Source organism: Phoca vitulina, unplaced genomic scaffold (genome assembly GCF_004348235.1).
Source record: "Phoca vitulina isolate PV1807 unplaced genomic scaffold, GSC_HSeal_1.0 scaffold2, whole genome shotgun sequence".
Lineage (NCBI taxonomy): Eukaryota > Metazoa > Chordata > Mammalia > Carnivora > Phocidae > Phoca > Phoca vitulina.
Genome location: NW_022589705.1, coordinates 85,012,733 through 85,028,765, shown reverse-complemented (window position 1 = coordinate 85,028,765; position 16,033 = coordinate 85,012,733). Strand labels below are relative to the sequence as shown.

The 16,033-nt window shown below is 43.5% G+C and overlaps 1 protein-coding gene across 1 annotated transcript in view; it reads left to right on the top strand.

Annotated features, from left to right (window-relative positions):
- Positions 1–614, top strand: part of CDC42 (cell division cycle 42) — a 46,787-nt gene extending 46,173 nt beyond the window's left edge. Inside the window, exon 6 of the mRNA XM_032391723.1 lies at positions 421–614. Within this exon, the coding sequence (XP_032247614.1) occupies positions 421–510 (90 nt within the window). The 3' untranslated portion in view covers positions 511–614. The remainder of the gene's footprint in view (positions 1–420) is intronic.
- Positions 615–16,033: the final 15,419 nt, after the last annotated feature.

Below are 16,033 nucleotides of genomic sequence, written 5' to 3'. Positions count from 1 at the left end.
GCTGCCGGCTGCTCGCCCTTCGGTCCTGTTCCGTACTCCGCTGTTTCATTGGAATGCAGAGCTGCTTCACTTGTTTTTATGTAAAATGTTTCAGCGGCATATTACACAACTCATTGAATGAGCAAATGACACATGTGGCTTGTTCGCTTCTTGTGACATACATTGGTCTGCAAAAAGCTTTCTCAGAGGACCACTGTCTCATTCATGAATATCCATTCCTCTGCTCCTGAATTGCTGGATCCTTCCAGTGTCCATCCTGGACAGAACTTGGTGAAGTGGGATGATTGTGTTGAGGTTCAGAGTTGTTTTAACGTTTCATTCTTTGCCGACTCTTGGGGGTTTGAATGTTTTTAATTTGATCTTCAGCTTTATTATACTGAAAATCAGACTGCCCATTTTTTTCTTTCTACCCCTTTTCAGAAAGGCCTAAAGAATGTATTTGACGAAGCAATACTGGCTGCCCTGGAGCCTCCCGAACCGAAGAAGAGCCGCAGGTGTGTGCTGCTATGAACATCTCTCCAGAGCCCTTTCCGCACAGCTGGTGTCAGTCAGCATCGTACTAAAAGCAATGTTAAATCAAACTAAAGATTAAAGATTAAAATTCGTTTTTGCAATAATGACAAATGCCCTGCACCTACCCACATGCACTCGTGTGAGACAAGGCCCGTAGGTATGGTCCCCTTCCCCCTCTCATTACTAGTTAATTTGAGTAATTGTGTATTGTCAGAAAAGTGATTAGTACTAGTTTTTGTTTTGTTGTTTCAATTTTTTTTTTGTTTTTGTTTTTGTTTAAAAGCAAGGCATGCTTGTGATGACTCTGTAACAGACTAATTTGGGTTGTTGAAGCTGCTCCTGGGCTCCATCCACTCTGGAGAATGATCTGGGACATTTAGGTTTTGTTTTGTTTTGTTTTGTTTTTCTTTTTTCTTTTTTTTTTTTTTTTTGCGGGGGAGGGAGGTGGGGTGCGGGGAGTGTGTGTGGGGTTTGTTTTTATTTAGTCATGTTTTTTAAATTCATTAACCATTGGACAGCCCTTAAGGGGAGGAGGACGGATTGATTCCACATTCCACTTCCTAGATCTAGTTTAGAAAACTTGTTCCCCACCTGGTGCTCTTAGGAAGGAGTATAGTAAATGCCTCATTTAATAACATACTCCTTTTTGAAAGTTGCCTTTTCTCTCCACCCTTGAGTAGGCCCAGTATTTGATGAAACTCATGAAAGTGGGTGGAACCTGTCTTGCCCCTCCTCTTTTCTAGGATGCACTATATATGTGACTGTGACTTTCAAGGAAATTTGTTTGCCATTTGCTGATTTTTTTTTTTTGAAGTTAATTTCTAACTTCTTTCACTGATAAATGAAGAAAAGTATTGCACCTTTTGAAATACACCAAATGGATTGAGTACGTAATTAAAAAACATTTTTTTTCCCTGTCAGTCATTGTCTTATATGCTTAGCATAGATGTCCAGCTTAATAGTGTATGATACGGTGTTCCTAGAACACAGCTAAAGACCTGGTAAATTGAGGAAATGTGAGGGGTGGCGCTAGGAGACAGATGTCTATGGAATGATGTGCATCCTCTTTCAAGTTGGGAGGATGGAGACCTGCTTCATGAAGAAGCTGGGGGTGTGGGTGGGGGTGGGGAGAACATTTAACAACATGGGGACCAGTCAGGGGAATCCCCTTATTTCTGTTTTACATATGAGGAACCCTAGAGTAGCTAGTAAGGCTCTCTAGTTTAATAAAAAAAATCATGGAGTCTTATGAAGACTCGTCATAAGTGTTAATAGGGATTTTATCTACTTATTTTGGTTGCAGTTTCCAATTTTTAAAAATGTTTAGGTAATCTCCACCTTCCCCAAATCCTAATTCTTGTAGATTCATTAGTGTTGAACCAATGCTTTCTCATGTCTCAATTCTTTGTATATGCATTCTTTTCAGATGTATTAAACAAAAAACCCTTCACAAGCCAGCCTGGGGGTTGTTCTTTTCCCTCCGCCTCTTTTTAGATACCTAGGAGTGGGAACTTGACTCTTAGTAACGTCAATTTCTAACAAACGTTGGGATAAGATTTTAAAGCTTTATTATTATTATTATTATTATTTATGTACTTTATTGCTTTTCTGGCCTTCAGTTTGAGGTGGTGGTTTCCCCTCAGTATGTTCAGGTTTGTGCCTTCTCCCGAGTTTGGCAAGTGGGTTCATAGCAGTCCTTAGTGAAGGTGATGCTCAGGAAGCTCCCTGTTCATGTTGTTGGGGAGGGAATGGCAGCACACCTCTCATCCATTGGTTAGTTGGAAAGCGGCCAGTTTTTTTCTCAAGTTTTCTGTATCAGTGGTTTTCAGACTTTGTTGCTTACTGGAGTACAGCTTGAGCAGTGGGTTTTTAAAAGCTTTCCATGTATTTCCAGAACACGGCCAAGTTGGAGAACCATTGCTCCTAGATTGTTATCCAGACTGCTTCCATCAGATTCCAGATTCTGTGCTGTGAATCTGAGTATGGGACACATTTTCTTTAGGCGACAGGAATGATTCATTTACCTTAAGGGCATTATACTGATCTGTAGGAGAGTCCTGGAAACTAAGAGCTGTTGGTACAGCGTAACCTCATTTTGGTGGTTTTCTAAGTGGAATCATGTTTGGCTTGATTCCATGCTGTGCTGGAGCTAAGCTGGGTGGCTTGGTTGGGAAGGGGTTAAGAAGAGGCAGATCTAAGCTTTACTGTTTTAACCAATGTTTCTTACTCTTTGTTGACCCTGCTAGGGAGGGGTACCGGGATTGTGCTCTGAGAGCCTAGGGATCAGGGACCGTATATCCCTAGTTCTTAGTACAGTGGCACATAGGTCCATCCTGATTATTGCTGTGTCCCTGGCCTAGCGTAGTGTTTGACACATGAGAGATAGCTCTAAAAATAGTCATTGGGGGCACCTGGGTGGCTCAGTCATTAGGCGTCTGCCTTCGGCTCGGGTCATGATCCCAGGGTCCTGGGATAGAGCCCTGCATCGGGCTCCCTGCTCTGCGGGAAGTCTGCTTCTCCCTCTCCCACTCCCCCTACTTGTGTTCTCTCTTTCACTATGTCTCTCTCTGTCAAATAAATAAAATCTTTAAAAAAATAAAAATAAAAATAGTCATTGGATGGTACATGATTTCAAGAACGAATGAGTGAAATAAAGGTCACATGGTTGTGTCAATGAAATATCCGTATATCAGAAGAACAACAAAGACAAGGGGATTGATTTAAGCTAACAGTTTTCTAACTAAATATTTTCTTATACAGATTTTATTTATTTATTTATTTATTTATTTATTTAGCATGAGCTGGGGGGGGAGAGGGAGAGAGAGAATCTCAAGCGGATGCCCTGCTGAGCGTGGAGCCCTGACATGGGGCTCGATCTCATGACCCTGAGATCAGGACCTGAGCTGAAATCAGGAGTCAGATGTTTAACCAACTGAGCTACCCAGGCATCCCTAATTAAACATTTTTAATTTGACTTCCACATATCAGAAAAACGTGTGGCAAATGGATGAAGTCAACATTGTTTTCTATTTAAATACTGTTTTCTGTTTGACTTAACAGACTTGTCCGTCATCTTGGCTTAGTGACTAATACTACTCAGGGAGTGTGATGTAGAGGTTGGAAAAGGATTATCTAAAACAGTCCTTAGCAGGCTTAGCTTGTGGCAAAATGTACAACATTTAGGCTAATATGACACTAATACATCACTTGTTTTCTAAAATATCAAATGTTTTACTGAAGGTCTTAGAAATAGGTTTTGTGGTTTGTTAAAGTTGTACCCTTAGAGCTGGATTTTTTGCCAGTAGGGGAGCATATTCCAAGGGGAAAGGGAGGATGATGGTATGAAAGCACCAATTGCAGTATTTCCTTCATTCTAAGGTGTATTTGTCCTCAGTCTTCGTGTTGTAGTCAGAATACCTCTTAAAATTTCTACAGTTAATGTAGTAGTTTTTTTTGTTGTTGTTTTTGTTTTGAAAAGCTGTCATTAAACCTGCTGGTATCATAATTGCTGTCTTTATAGAATGGATAAAAATAATGGTATTTCTTTTTCTTTGTTGTTAGGTTTGGACTATTTAATTTTTTTTCTCCTCCCATTTTGATATTATTAGTAGTTTTTGAGTACTCCGTGCTAAAAAACTCTGGTACAGAAGGACCTTGCTTCTTGAGGAGGATTGGAACTTAGTCCCTCTGGGTACCACTAACCTACTGTTAGAGATTTGGTGTATAACCTGTGGGGAAGGGACAGCATTTCACCAGGAAGTGGAGACTTCATTATCTTTTGGGAGGGGCTGAGCTCTTCCTGGTTAGGGTAACTCTGAATGACATCTGAGGGAAGTAGCTTGAAATCATATTCCTAATTCAGATCTCCTTGTTGCCTGTAGGCCTTACTCCGAGTTCCCCCAACTTCAGAGTGTGATCCTTTAAACATAGAACAACAGAAGACCTTGCCTTACTATTTTCTTTCTGGGACTGTTTAAATACTTTTAAGTTTATACAGTATATTACTTTGAGTTTTTTCCAAAGTGCCTTCCCTTTTTCTTAAGCCTCATTTCATTAGCTTTTGCTTAATGCTGCATTATAAAGCACCCTAACCCTCTGGCTTACCACAAGCTTATTTTTCTCTCACTAATGGGTCAGTTGGGCCTTTCCTCCAGGTTTCAGCTTTGGCTCAGGTTGGCTCCAAGCTTCATGGTTCCAGAGAGCAGTAGTTATCTAAGAGTGGACTTCTCCTGGTGAGCCTGGTGAGCCAAAGGGGGTGCAAGTCAAGCACATTTAATTTCTCGTATTTCATTGTGCAGAAGATTCCATATAGTCAAGCCTAAAGTCTGTACCACTTATTCATTCATTCATATATAGTAAATTCAAAAATAGTTTTTTTTTAAAGTACTTAATAAGGCCCTGAAGATATGGCAGAGAATAAAATAGATGTGGGATCCTGACTTCTACTTGGAATTTTCCTTGCAAATTTGATAGCTTTTTTTGAATAACCATTTGGTCTCTTTGCCCTTGGAATGGCTATCAAGAAAGTAAAAGTCTTGTCTGTGTGTGCCTGCCCATAGCACATATTCATCAGATGGCTTGTTCCGTACTGGGCGCTGGAGATAGTGGGGCAGGACAGCCCTAACCCAGCGTGCCCTTTGGCAGGTAGCTTTGACTCTCCCAGGCTCTTTATCTGTAAAATAATTAGGCATTTAATCATTATCGGGGTCTCAGATACAAGTCCGTTGCCTGCTTGGTCAACAATTAATGGGAAACTTAAAAAAAAAATTCCTCTGAGATTCTGATGTATAGGTATGGGGTGGGGCCTGGGAATCAATTTAATTTTTAAAAGCTTCCCGGGTAGAACCTTGGTTAGATATGTTTGGGGACCAGTGCACACCTCAGTGGTTTTCATTTCCTTTTCTTCCTTTTTTTAAGATTTATTTATTTATTTTAGAGAACATGCAGTGGGGGAGGTGGGGGAAGAGCAGAGGGAGAGGGAGAATTTCAAGCAGACTGCCTGCTGAGTACAGAGCTGAAGCGGGGCTCCATCCCAGGACCCAGAGATCATGACCTGAGCAGAAATCAAGAGTTGTTCGCTCAACCGTCTGAGCCACCCAGGTGCCCCACCTCAGTGGTTCTTAACTCTGGTTGTGTGAATGTTACTTCGGGAGCTAATTTTTTAAAAAAAGGAAAATAATGCCTGGGGCCATTTTAGGCAATCTCTGGAGATAGGGTCACTTAAATTTATCACTTAATTTTTTTTTTTTTCAAATTATGTTTTGAGGGGCATCCTTTCTTTAAATCTCATCGGATTATTTTAGTGTTTCTCCAGGTTTGAGAACGATGTCACTAAATGATTTCTTAAGGTTTCATTTATATCTGACATGAATTTTAGAGTAATTTTGGGTCGTAAGTCTTCAGTTTAACTGTTCTTTGAGGAAAGAGATTTTCCAAACTTGTGGTTCCAACCAGCATTCAGTTCTTGACTCCTTAACCAGAAAAGAACGTGTAGAGAGTTCATTGTCATATAATTTATTGGTGAACTGGCACTGAGATAGTTTGGGCAGATGCCTAAGTAATTAAATCTTAGGCAGCAGTGTGAGAGAGAGCAGTTACTTGAGTTATGGAGATCAGCTAAGGTTTTCTAACTCAAAGCTAGAATGTAGGGAGCTATATTTCCCTGATAATTTCAAGACAAGTATAATTTCACTGGAGATGGATATCTTTTTCATTCCCCTCACGAATATTCCAGTTCACCTGCAGAGAGTACACCAAACTATATTTCAAATAGTGTAAAGTTAGTACTAGAAATGAGTATGAAATTGAAGTTATTCCAACAGACTAAATTGGACTTCTAGGAGATGAAGTCTCTTGCTAACTTAAAAAACAAGGTCAAAGTCACTTTGTTCCTCTGATGTAGATGTCCTCTGTTGTGTGTCATCATCGCCCCCCCCCCCCCAGCACACATGTGCACACTTTCGTCAAACCTTTTTTGGCAGGGTGTGGGCCAGTGTTAACGTGGCTTTATTTCCCCCTTTTGTCAGTGAATATTTTGTTCTGGGTGGATTGAACCTAAGTCTGAGTGATTAAACAGGTAGCGGTTCCCTTTGTGTTCTGGCCTGATACTGATGAATTAACATTTGATTGGATAGGGTCTTAGTTTGTGGTTGAGCTGTAAATTGCTATGGAGTCACATGGCCAGTCTCAGAGGCAGGAATTAGAGGGGTTTGCAGATATTCAGTGCTTTTGAGCCATAAGCACAATTCTTTCTTAACTCCGTGATCATGGGCTATTGGGGCATAACCTCAAAAAGGTGGGCAAGCTCGTCCCAGTACCATGCCATCTATATCTTGCTTTTAAACAATTTATTGAGCTACATTTTACCCTGGCCCCTTCTGCTCTTTGCCAGTGAGCTAACCCATGAGCTTCTTGGATTGTTGAGATTAGCTCCACCTAGTGGTAAATTTAAGTTAAAACTGGCAGTTGAATCTAGGGTACATTGTTACTATCTGGACACCACTCCTTATGGGGTTTTGATAGATGGCAGAAGGGTGGGGAGAAAGTGGTGAGGTAGAAAGGAGTAGAAGCTGAGTCAGTACACTGATGGACTGGGGAGACTGAATTATCTAGGAGAGGCTCTTAAGGGTCAGCCTGAGGCTTTATAGTCAATCAGAATTTAATTCAGGATGGTGTCTCCTGTGGCGAAATAATTGCCCTGAGTCTTGACTCTGGCCTTACTAGCCACGTGATCTTGGGTAAGTCAGTGAATGTCCCTAAGCTTCATTTGCTTCATCTGTAAATGAGGAATAATGGTAATATCTACATCTCAGGGGTGAATGTGAGGACTATATGGGATCATATAGGTGAACATACTTTATAAATGCAAAAGTGCTATGAAAATATTAACAGTTACCAGATTTGCACTGCAATGGGAAGAATTTAGAGCAGGGAGCCCAAAGCGGGACTTGATCCCAGGACCCTGGGATCATGACCTGAGCCGAAGGCAGACACTTAACCGACTGAGCCACCCAGGCACTCCTCAGGAAGGATGACAAATCCGTGTTGAGTCTTGTAGAAAGAGAAAAGTTCAACTGTTCAACTGCCCTTCTTTTTTTCATTATAGCAGCTCTGTGAGTTGGCAGAGCAGGGTTTGTTGATGAGAAAGCTGGACCTTAGTGAGTACCCAAGGCCAAGGGGATGATCGGAATGCCAGTTCTGAAACCTGGCACCCTTTCCCTTTTCTCCTTACCATCCCACAGGATGGCCTTTAGAATAGCACCATTGTTTTCCGTATATTTAATATGGGCCTGATGAGTAGAAGAAAGGAACCTCATTATTAGCTCACAAAATCTCATTAGCTTGACCCAAATAAAGTGAGGTGATTGGGATTCTGGATCTCCATCTTCTCTCCACAAAGGTCAGGGGTCTTCACACTGGAGTTTAGGTGGTAGAAACCTCAGATCATGTTTGTATTAGTGATTTCACTTGATCCTTAATACAACCCTGTAAGGGAGGTGGGATAGATGGTACCATTTGTCAGATGGCAAGACTGAGGTTAAACAACTTGGCATTGTGTGATAGAAAATGCATAACTGGCTTTGGATTTGAGTTTTGGTTCTGTCACTAATTTGATCCTTTGACCTTAGGCAAGTAACTTAAACCTTCTGAGCCTTGCATTCTCCTCTGTGAAATAGAAATAGCTATACTTAGCTTTACCTGTGAGTTGTGAGGGTTACATGAAATGCTGTATGTAAAGCACTTAGCACAGTGCTTGCAAGTAGGAGGTACTAGGCAGTAAATGGAATGGATTGAAGGTGTCATCACCATTGTCATCCTCATCCTCATTAGCTCTCTTCATATTAGGGCCAGAGAACCCTGCTGGCTTTTGGGTCTCAGGCTGCTATATGAATGAGGGGCCCTCGGCACCCCCTGCTAGGAATAGGAAAACACTTCCAGGGAGCGTGAGAGTATTGTTTTACTCTCCCTTACATTTCATCTTTAATCAACTCTGTGATTGGGCTGGCCCTTTGTTTGGAGCTCCAGACCCACAATGGAGCCTCATTTCCAGCTTTCTGAACCTCCTTTGTAAAGCTTTGGAAGGTCTGCATTGGTCTGATGGGAGAGAGGTTTTGGGCTTGATTCTGAATCTCTTACTCCCTGAAGAGCTGCCCCCTTTCCTCCATAACTTGAGGACTTCACAACTGTTTTGGTGTTAGGGAGTTCGGTGCATCCCTTGGCAGCTTGTGAAGGGTGGGTAGGCACTGTGAATTCTTCACTTGCCTCATGTGAGAATGACTTCACCCCAGGGCGCTGAGTTTGCAGAAATTTCCCTGTCTTAGATGCCAGTGTGCTGTAAGACCAGTCTTTCCTTAGCCCACAGGGATCTTGGCCCCTGGTAAATGTAGCGTGACTAAATGGAGTCCTGTTTTTGCAATTAGCTTGCATTACGGTGTTTGATGTTCTCTCCGTTTCTCCCTGATAGTAATATAATTCTCTGGATTGGGAGTTGGAAGCTCAGGTTCTAGTTGGGGCAACAGTTTCCTTGGATAAGTTGCTATACCTCTTTGGGCCTCAGTTTCCCCATGTATAGATAAAACTGAATTTCGGTTCCTTTTTGGTTTGTGTCTTTTTAGCAGTAAACCTCTTTTCTTTCAAATAAAATCTTACAGAGGGCCCCATGAGGGGAATAGAAAAGGTGTCCTATGGAACAAAGATGCTGGGGTTGAAGCCAGGCAAGCAGTTTTGCTCTCCCACTGCTTCCTTGTCTCCAATGCAGATGTACACGCTTTGTGCCCCGCTGTGGGACTTCTAGGGCTCTACCAAGAGATGTGAACATCACTGGTACAGGATCATCTCTACAGCTCTAAGAATTTTTTTGCTCTTGACAGGTAGTTAATAAAAATCTGTAAAATGTATATATGAAATGTACAAGTAGACTATTGAGTCTTTAAGAAGAATTAGATTTTCATTGATATTGAGAGATTCTAAAGTTTGGTTCAGTCTGTAATGCTTTAATATATTGCAATGTGCAGTAAAGACTGACTTAGTTTTTGCTTGTAGGATAAATAATGGTTCTTAAGAGTGGCAGATACCATATTTCCCTCTCTTAGGTATCACTTCCTTCTGGGAATACCAGTATGATCCAAGCATTAATATAATTCAGTAGTGAAACTAGATGCTTTTACCGATACCTCTCTTACAAGTATCCTGGCATTCTCCACTATTTATATAAAGCATATAGAACATTTGCTGTTGTTTGTGTTTTGAGAATCATTCTAGTGCCAGTTTCATATTAAGGGATTTAGGAATACTGAATAGTAAGAAAAGTATATATACTTTGGAGTAGAGGGATGTAAATTTGAATTAGATTCTGTCACTAACTAGCTGTGTTTGAACAAACTGCTTTAACTTTTCAGTCTTGATTTACACATCTTTAAATTGAGCCAGTAATACCTGCTAACCTTTTGCAGATTTGTCGTAAGGATTAGGGGATAACGTATCTTCAACCTCCAGTGAACATACGGTCAGACAGAAGGACAAAGATTGGTCTGTTAGGGAATTCTCATAGAAAAGCATCCAGTTTTATGTTAGTGGGTTCAAAATGATAAGTCACCTAGTGTGATTTACTCGTTGGTGTTTGCTCACTTCAGGGAACATTTGTTTATATCTTGTCCATTAGCAAGAGGCAGTATAGAGGAGTAATTAGGAACAGGGACTCTAAAGCCAGACTGCCTGTGTTTAAATCTTAGCTCCACTGTTTACCTGCTGTGTGATCTTGGCTGAGTTACTTAATTTTGATATTTCTTGTGGGGATAATAGTAACGCTTACCTGCTCAGGAGGTTTTTTTTTTTTTTTTAAGATTTTATTTATTTGACAGAGAGAGGCAGCGAGAGAGGGAACACAAGCAGGAGGAGTGGGAGAGGGAGAAGCAGGCTTCCCGCTGAGCAGCATGGGATCATGACCTGAGCCGAAGGCAGACGCTTAACAACTGAGCCACCTAGGCGTCCCAGGAGTTTATTTTTTTATTATTATTTTTGATGTTTTAAGAAAGATTTTATTTATTTGAGAGAGAGAGATCACAAGCAGGGGGAGGTGGGTAGAGGGAGAAGCAGACTCCCTGCTGAGCAGGGAGCCTGAAGTGGGATTTGATCCCAGGACCCTGGGATCATGACCTGAGCCAAAGGCAGATGCTTAACCTACTAAGCCACCCAGGGCGCCCTTCAGGAGTTTATTAAAAGTAGGATGACAAATCTGTGTTGAGTCTTGTAGAAAGGGAAAATTTAGAGCGCAGAGAGTGGGGTCTGGTAGTATGGTACCAATGATACGGCTAAAAATTTAGCAAGTTGCTAGTCTAACCCTGACAGCATTTTTCTCGTTACAGACATCTTTTCTACCTTACTTAGATGAATTGTTTGTTTGATTGATGTTAGCGATCACAGGTTTTCAGGGCAGGTCTTATATACCTAGAAGAGATCTAAGGTTATGGAGGGTGCTTACTCAAAGTCACATAAAGCACATTTAGTGGCAGAACCAACCTAGATCAGTATATACAGTCCAGGACTTTGTTCCTATTTCACAACAGAGGATACTCACTTTTTTTAATTTTGAGAGGGAGAAAGAGAGTGAGAGCGGTGGTGTGGGGATAAGAGGGAGAGAGAGAATCTTAGGCATGCTCCATACCCAGCGTAAGCCCGTCACAGGGCTTGATCTCACAACCCCGAGATCATGACCTGAGCTGAAATCAAGAGTTGGACGCTTAACCGACTGAGCCACCCAAGTGCCCCAGAGTATACTCACTTTTTTAAATGACTGGATGAGCAGTTCTTGTTAATGAAGAGTAGCAAAACTTAGTATTTAATACGTTATAGGAAAACAGGAAGTCTACAGACACAAGGGAGTTTTTCCCCACAGGTTATGGGCCATCACACTCTCTACCCAAGTGCTTGGAAGACTGTAAGTGAGGGGAATAATCAGGGGGTGCTTTCCAGTAGGTTGTTTCAAAAGAATATACAGTTACTGAGCTGGAGCTCACAGGAGAAGGGTGTATTCCTGATGTCTTGGACAGTGGGTCTGACTTGTGATAATAATATCCCCAAATGATACACATGATGTTTCCATAATGGTAATGAGAGCCTTATTCATAACCATTTTTCAGGGAATTTAGGCTCAGAGGAACTTGCTCAAGTCAGAGCTTCAAAATGATGAAATCATGATTCAGCTCCAGATCTATCTGATTCCAAGGCCAGTGTGTTTCTCACCATATGTGCTGCCCCCTCACCCCCCAATGTGAATGAATATTCTTAGAAAGGTTGAGCTCAGGCTGGAGCCACACTAAATTTAGGAAGACCTCTGTAAAAAGAGAAAAGACCAGAACTGGAGGCAGGCTGCCTCTGCCCTGTTTTTCTTTGCTAGAGTCAGTGGGTGTGTATATGTAGGAAGACAGGGTAGCCACCTCTTGGAGGCAGAGGCTGCTCAGGGGCTTGGGAGGAGGGCATGGAGCAAAGTTACTCAGGTGGCCTTTGATGGGACGAGTCTTAATACCAGTTTGGGTTGGTTCAGGCCAAGTCACCAGTGCTGGGACTGACCATGATAGATGGCTCCATCCGTTGAAAAGCCAACTGGGAAGGACCTTTAGAGGTTACTTAGCCCAACCCTTTAACTTTTTTGGGGGTGGGGTGGGGTGCAACAGTTTTGTTTAGATATAATCCACGTACCATATAATTCACTTATTTGAAGTGTATAATTCAGTGTTTTTTATATATTCACTGTCTTGCGCAACTATGACCACGATATATTTTGGAACATCATCTTTACCTCAGAAAGAAACCCACCCCATACCCTTTAGCTGTCACCTCCTAAACCCTCCTCCCCCTGCCCCTCGTCCCTCCATCCTTAAGCAACTACTAGCCTACTTTCTCTTGCTGTAGATTTGCCTCTTTTGAAAATTTCATATAAATGGAATCATACAGTGTGTGGTCTTTTGTGATTGGCTTCTTTCATTTAACATAATGTTTTTAAAGTTTCTCCATATTTTAGCATATATCAGAACTTCATTCCTTTTTATGGCTAAATGTTCCATTTATGGATATACCGTTCATTTTGTCTAACTCATTTATCAGCTGATTGATTCTTGAGTTGTTTCCACCTTTTGGCTGTTAGCCTAGTGCTCCTGCGAACAGTTGCGTACATGTCTTTTGTCTGGCCTTCCAGTATTCAGATGGAGACGTTGAGTGGAGTGATTTGCGCAGTTGTCCCTGCTGTGCCCGGTGTGTCCTGGGGCCGGAGGAGGCTGTGGCGTCATCTGTTTGACCAGGGTGGTAGCGAACTGCGAGGAGTTGGATGCATGTAGAGATTTATGGAGAAGCTGAGATTATTTTTAGTTTTGGGGCCTTCGGTTCCTCCAGGACAAGTGATAACAACGCAAGGACATGAGGATGGACTTAGGTATCACATTTTCCACTGACCTTCAGTGCAACCCTGGAGAGGTGACTTGACTTCTGTGAGCCTTGGATTTCCTACTTGAAAAATGGAATTAATGCCCATCTTGCAGTATTATGAAGAGCAGCAGTGACATAGGTGAAGCACCCCGCATAATGCCTGATTGGCTAATTCCTATTATTTAGGAAGATAACGGAGGAGCAGAGGAACATGGCCAGAGGTGGACCTGTAATGCTCCAGAGGAACCACTAGATGGCAGAAAAATAGCAAGAAAAGTCTGGTTGGTTGTGCACCTGGGACTCAGAAAGGTTTCTTGAGTTTGTCTTTCTCATTGCCCCTGGGAAAAGAGTACAGACACTCAAATTGCTGGGAAGAGAACCCACTGCCCGCAGTCACTTGTCACTCATACCTGTAGCCTGTACTATAATTCTTAGAACCATTACCACCCTCCAGAGCCAGTGATCTTGCTTTCCATTTCTCAAATAAATGAATATCTTTCAGTTCACCCGCAGCCAAGCATCAGTCTTTATTCTTCCCATTTAAAAATTTGGATCATGAGCTAAGCTTTCGTGCAGACTCTGTGTTTGGGGAACTTGTAGACCAAGATATCTTTCGTTATGGACACATTCTGTCCCTCCAAGCAGCAGCATCAAGTTTAGGCTGCCAGGGAAGAGTGAAATGTCCATGTGTGGGATGGGAGTTGGAGGGAATTGGTTTACTTCAGGGCTGTGGAGAAGATTTGGGTTCGTTGGAATGTATGCAAGCAGAGAAGTCCTCTTACAGGCGTACACTGGGACTGGGCCATTAGGCCAGACGACCTCCACATTTTCTCACAGTTCTGAGCCTAGATGGCCAGGAAAGGTGAGCACGGGGAATCTTCAGCTTTTTCCTGGGTCATTCAGAAAGATTTCCTACTGACTGGTTTTTCCCAGACCCCTTTTGCCTCCAAGGAGGGAACTTGTATATCTAATAGAATCGAGGCTCCCCAATTTGCAAGGGCCCGTGAGTAGAGGATGGAAAAAGTAGAGAGAGGCAGATTGATGGGATCCTGGGCTGGAAGGTAGCCTTGAAAGATCATGTGGCCCATATGCTTTCCTGTGGACAGATGGGGCTCTATAGCTGAGAGGCCTTGGTCAGGCTGAGGCTTAAACAGACCGTGGCCCAGCCTCAGCCGTTCACTGGCAGGCAGTTGGCTGTGGTCTCCTACCGTCTAATCTTCATATGTTTCTGTCATCTTTTCTTAACCTGTGTATGAGCCTCTCCTTGTATCCAGCATGGTGTGAAGCACATAGTGAGTTCAGATGTCTGAACAGAAGAGAGGCAGGGAGGAGAGGGGAAGTCAGGAACGCAGAAGAATCCAGCAGGGGAAAAAATAACGCATGGGTCATAATACCGTCTCATGTTCATCTTCCAAAAGGCCTGTGAGGCAAGTAGAGCAGGTGTTTATTTTACAAGTGATAAAACTGGCCTAGAGTTCAGCTTCTATAAGATTTCACAGATGGAATCAGAGCCTTTGGTTCAGAGTCCAGTGCTCCCTCTCTGCTTGAGCACCTTACCTCTATGTGGATGATGCCCCTTTTCTACTGAGTGGCTTCTGTGGTTAGGCAAGCTGGGACTGGCATTCCACTAATTCACAAAATGGGTAAGGTTCATCGTAGCACCCCTCCTGTCCATTTTCCTTCTGCAAAGCCACGCACCCTTGGGGCAAGTTGTTGGCTGTCACTTGGTCATATTGAGGTGGGCTGGCAGCGGCGGCGGCTTGGTTTCCAGATTAAGGAGTCTGCATTTTGCTTCAGTCATCTGAACTTTTCTCTTCAGATGTTAAAGGGTAAACCAGCCCCTCTGGAGTTGAAAAGCAGGACATTGGGGAAGAAGGAACATGTAAAAGCGTGTGTGCATGGAATTTTAGAGCTACTAAGGAAGTTGCAGGCTTTGGAGTAGAACAGATCTAGGTTTCAAACCATCTGTGCCATCGAACAGCTGTGACTTTGGATAAGTCCATTAACCTCTGTCAGCTTCAGTTTCTTCATCCCTAAAGCGGCACAGTTGCTATGTTGTAGGGCTGGGGAGAGTCAGAGATGTGTACACAGAGAAGCATGTCCCCGAGTGGCTGTTGTGCGTCCGAGTTATTTGCTGTCTCTCTTGGGTGCTGCCGATGGATGGACCCTTGATTGCCTTCTGCTCTGGTGAGCTGAGAGCAGGAATCCCAGGCCTGGTTCTTGGGAAGCTCACCCCAGGGGCGATAGAATCTGATGCATTTGTACTTTCCCAGGAGAAGGGGGAGGATGTCTTTAAACTTCGTGTTGGCTGCTGGGCCCTGGGACAAAGGGGAGACAAGCCCCAGGGCTGAGACAATCCTGTCTTTATTATCTCCGATGTCTCAGGCCTGTCCCCGCCTGGAGATATATGGCCGGGAAAGCTAGCTCCGTGGCCTCGGCGCGATTCCAGGTCCTCGGAATGTCTGGCTGTTTTATAGCAAACAGGATCACGCACAACAGCCCAGCATCCAGGCATCTCCACCCCAGCAAGCTCTTTCTCTCCGCCAGCTTGTAAAACAGTGGGACCTACAGCAGTGTGACATAGGCCCCATGCCTCTGGGGGTCCCAACAGCCTGGCACTGCTGGGGCAGCAATGCTGGGCAATGGTGGATCCATCTGAGACTCTGGGCACAGGGCCAGCAGCGCCCTGGGAGCATCTTCCAAACCAGGCTCCGCCTGGCTCAGTTCTTACTTGTAAGCCATGGGCTGCCCTGATTCTATCTGCTTTTTCCCCCTTTTGTCCCCTTGGGAACAGCTGCAGGGAGCCACTGAGAAGGCTTGTTTACAGATGCACTTGGCACGGGGTGGGGAGACCAGCGGTGATGAGTCCTTGAGTTCCAACCTCCAGCTGCTCCCAGGTGCTGGGGAACCTTCCGCTCTGGGCCCCAAAGAAACGAGTCCACACTGTTGTCTTTGGCTGAGGCTTCAGGAACTCAGGGATGAAGGGACCAGGAGACAGTGGGTCAGATGGCTGTCCAGGGCACCATTTATAATGAGGCCATATGGGCTGGCCCTCCGGGGAGGCCTTGTGCAGGGACCAGGGCTGTGGACCCCCGGCTGA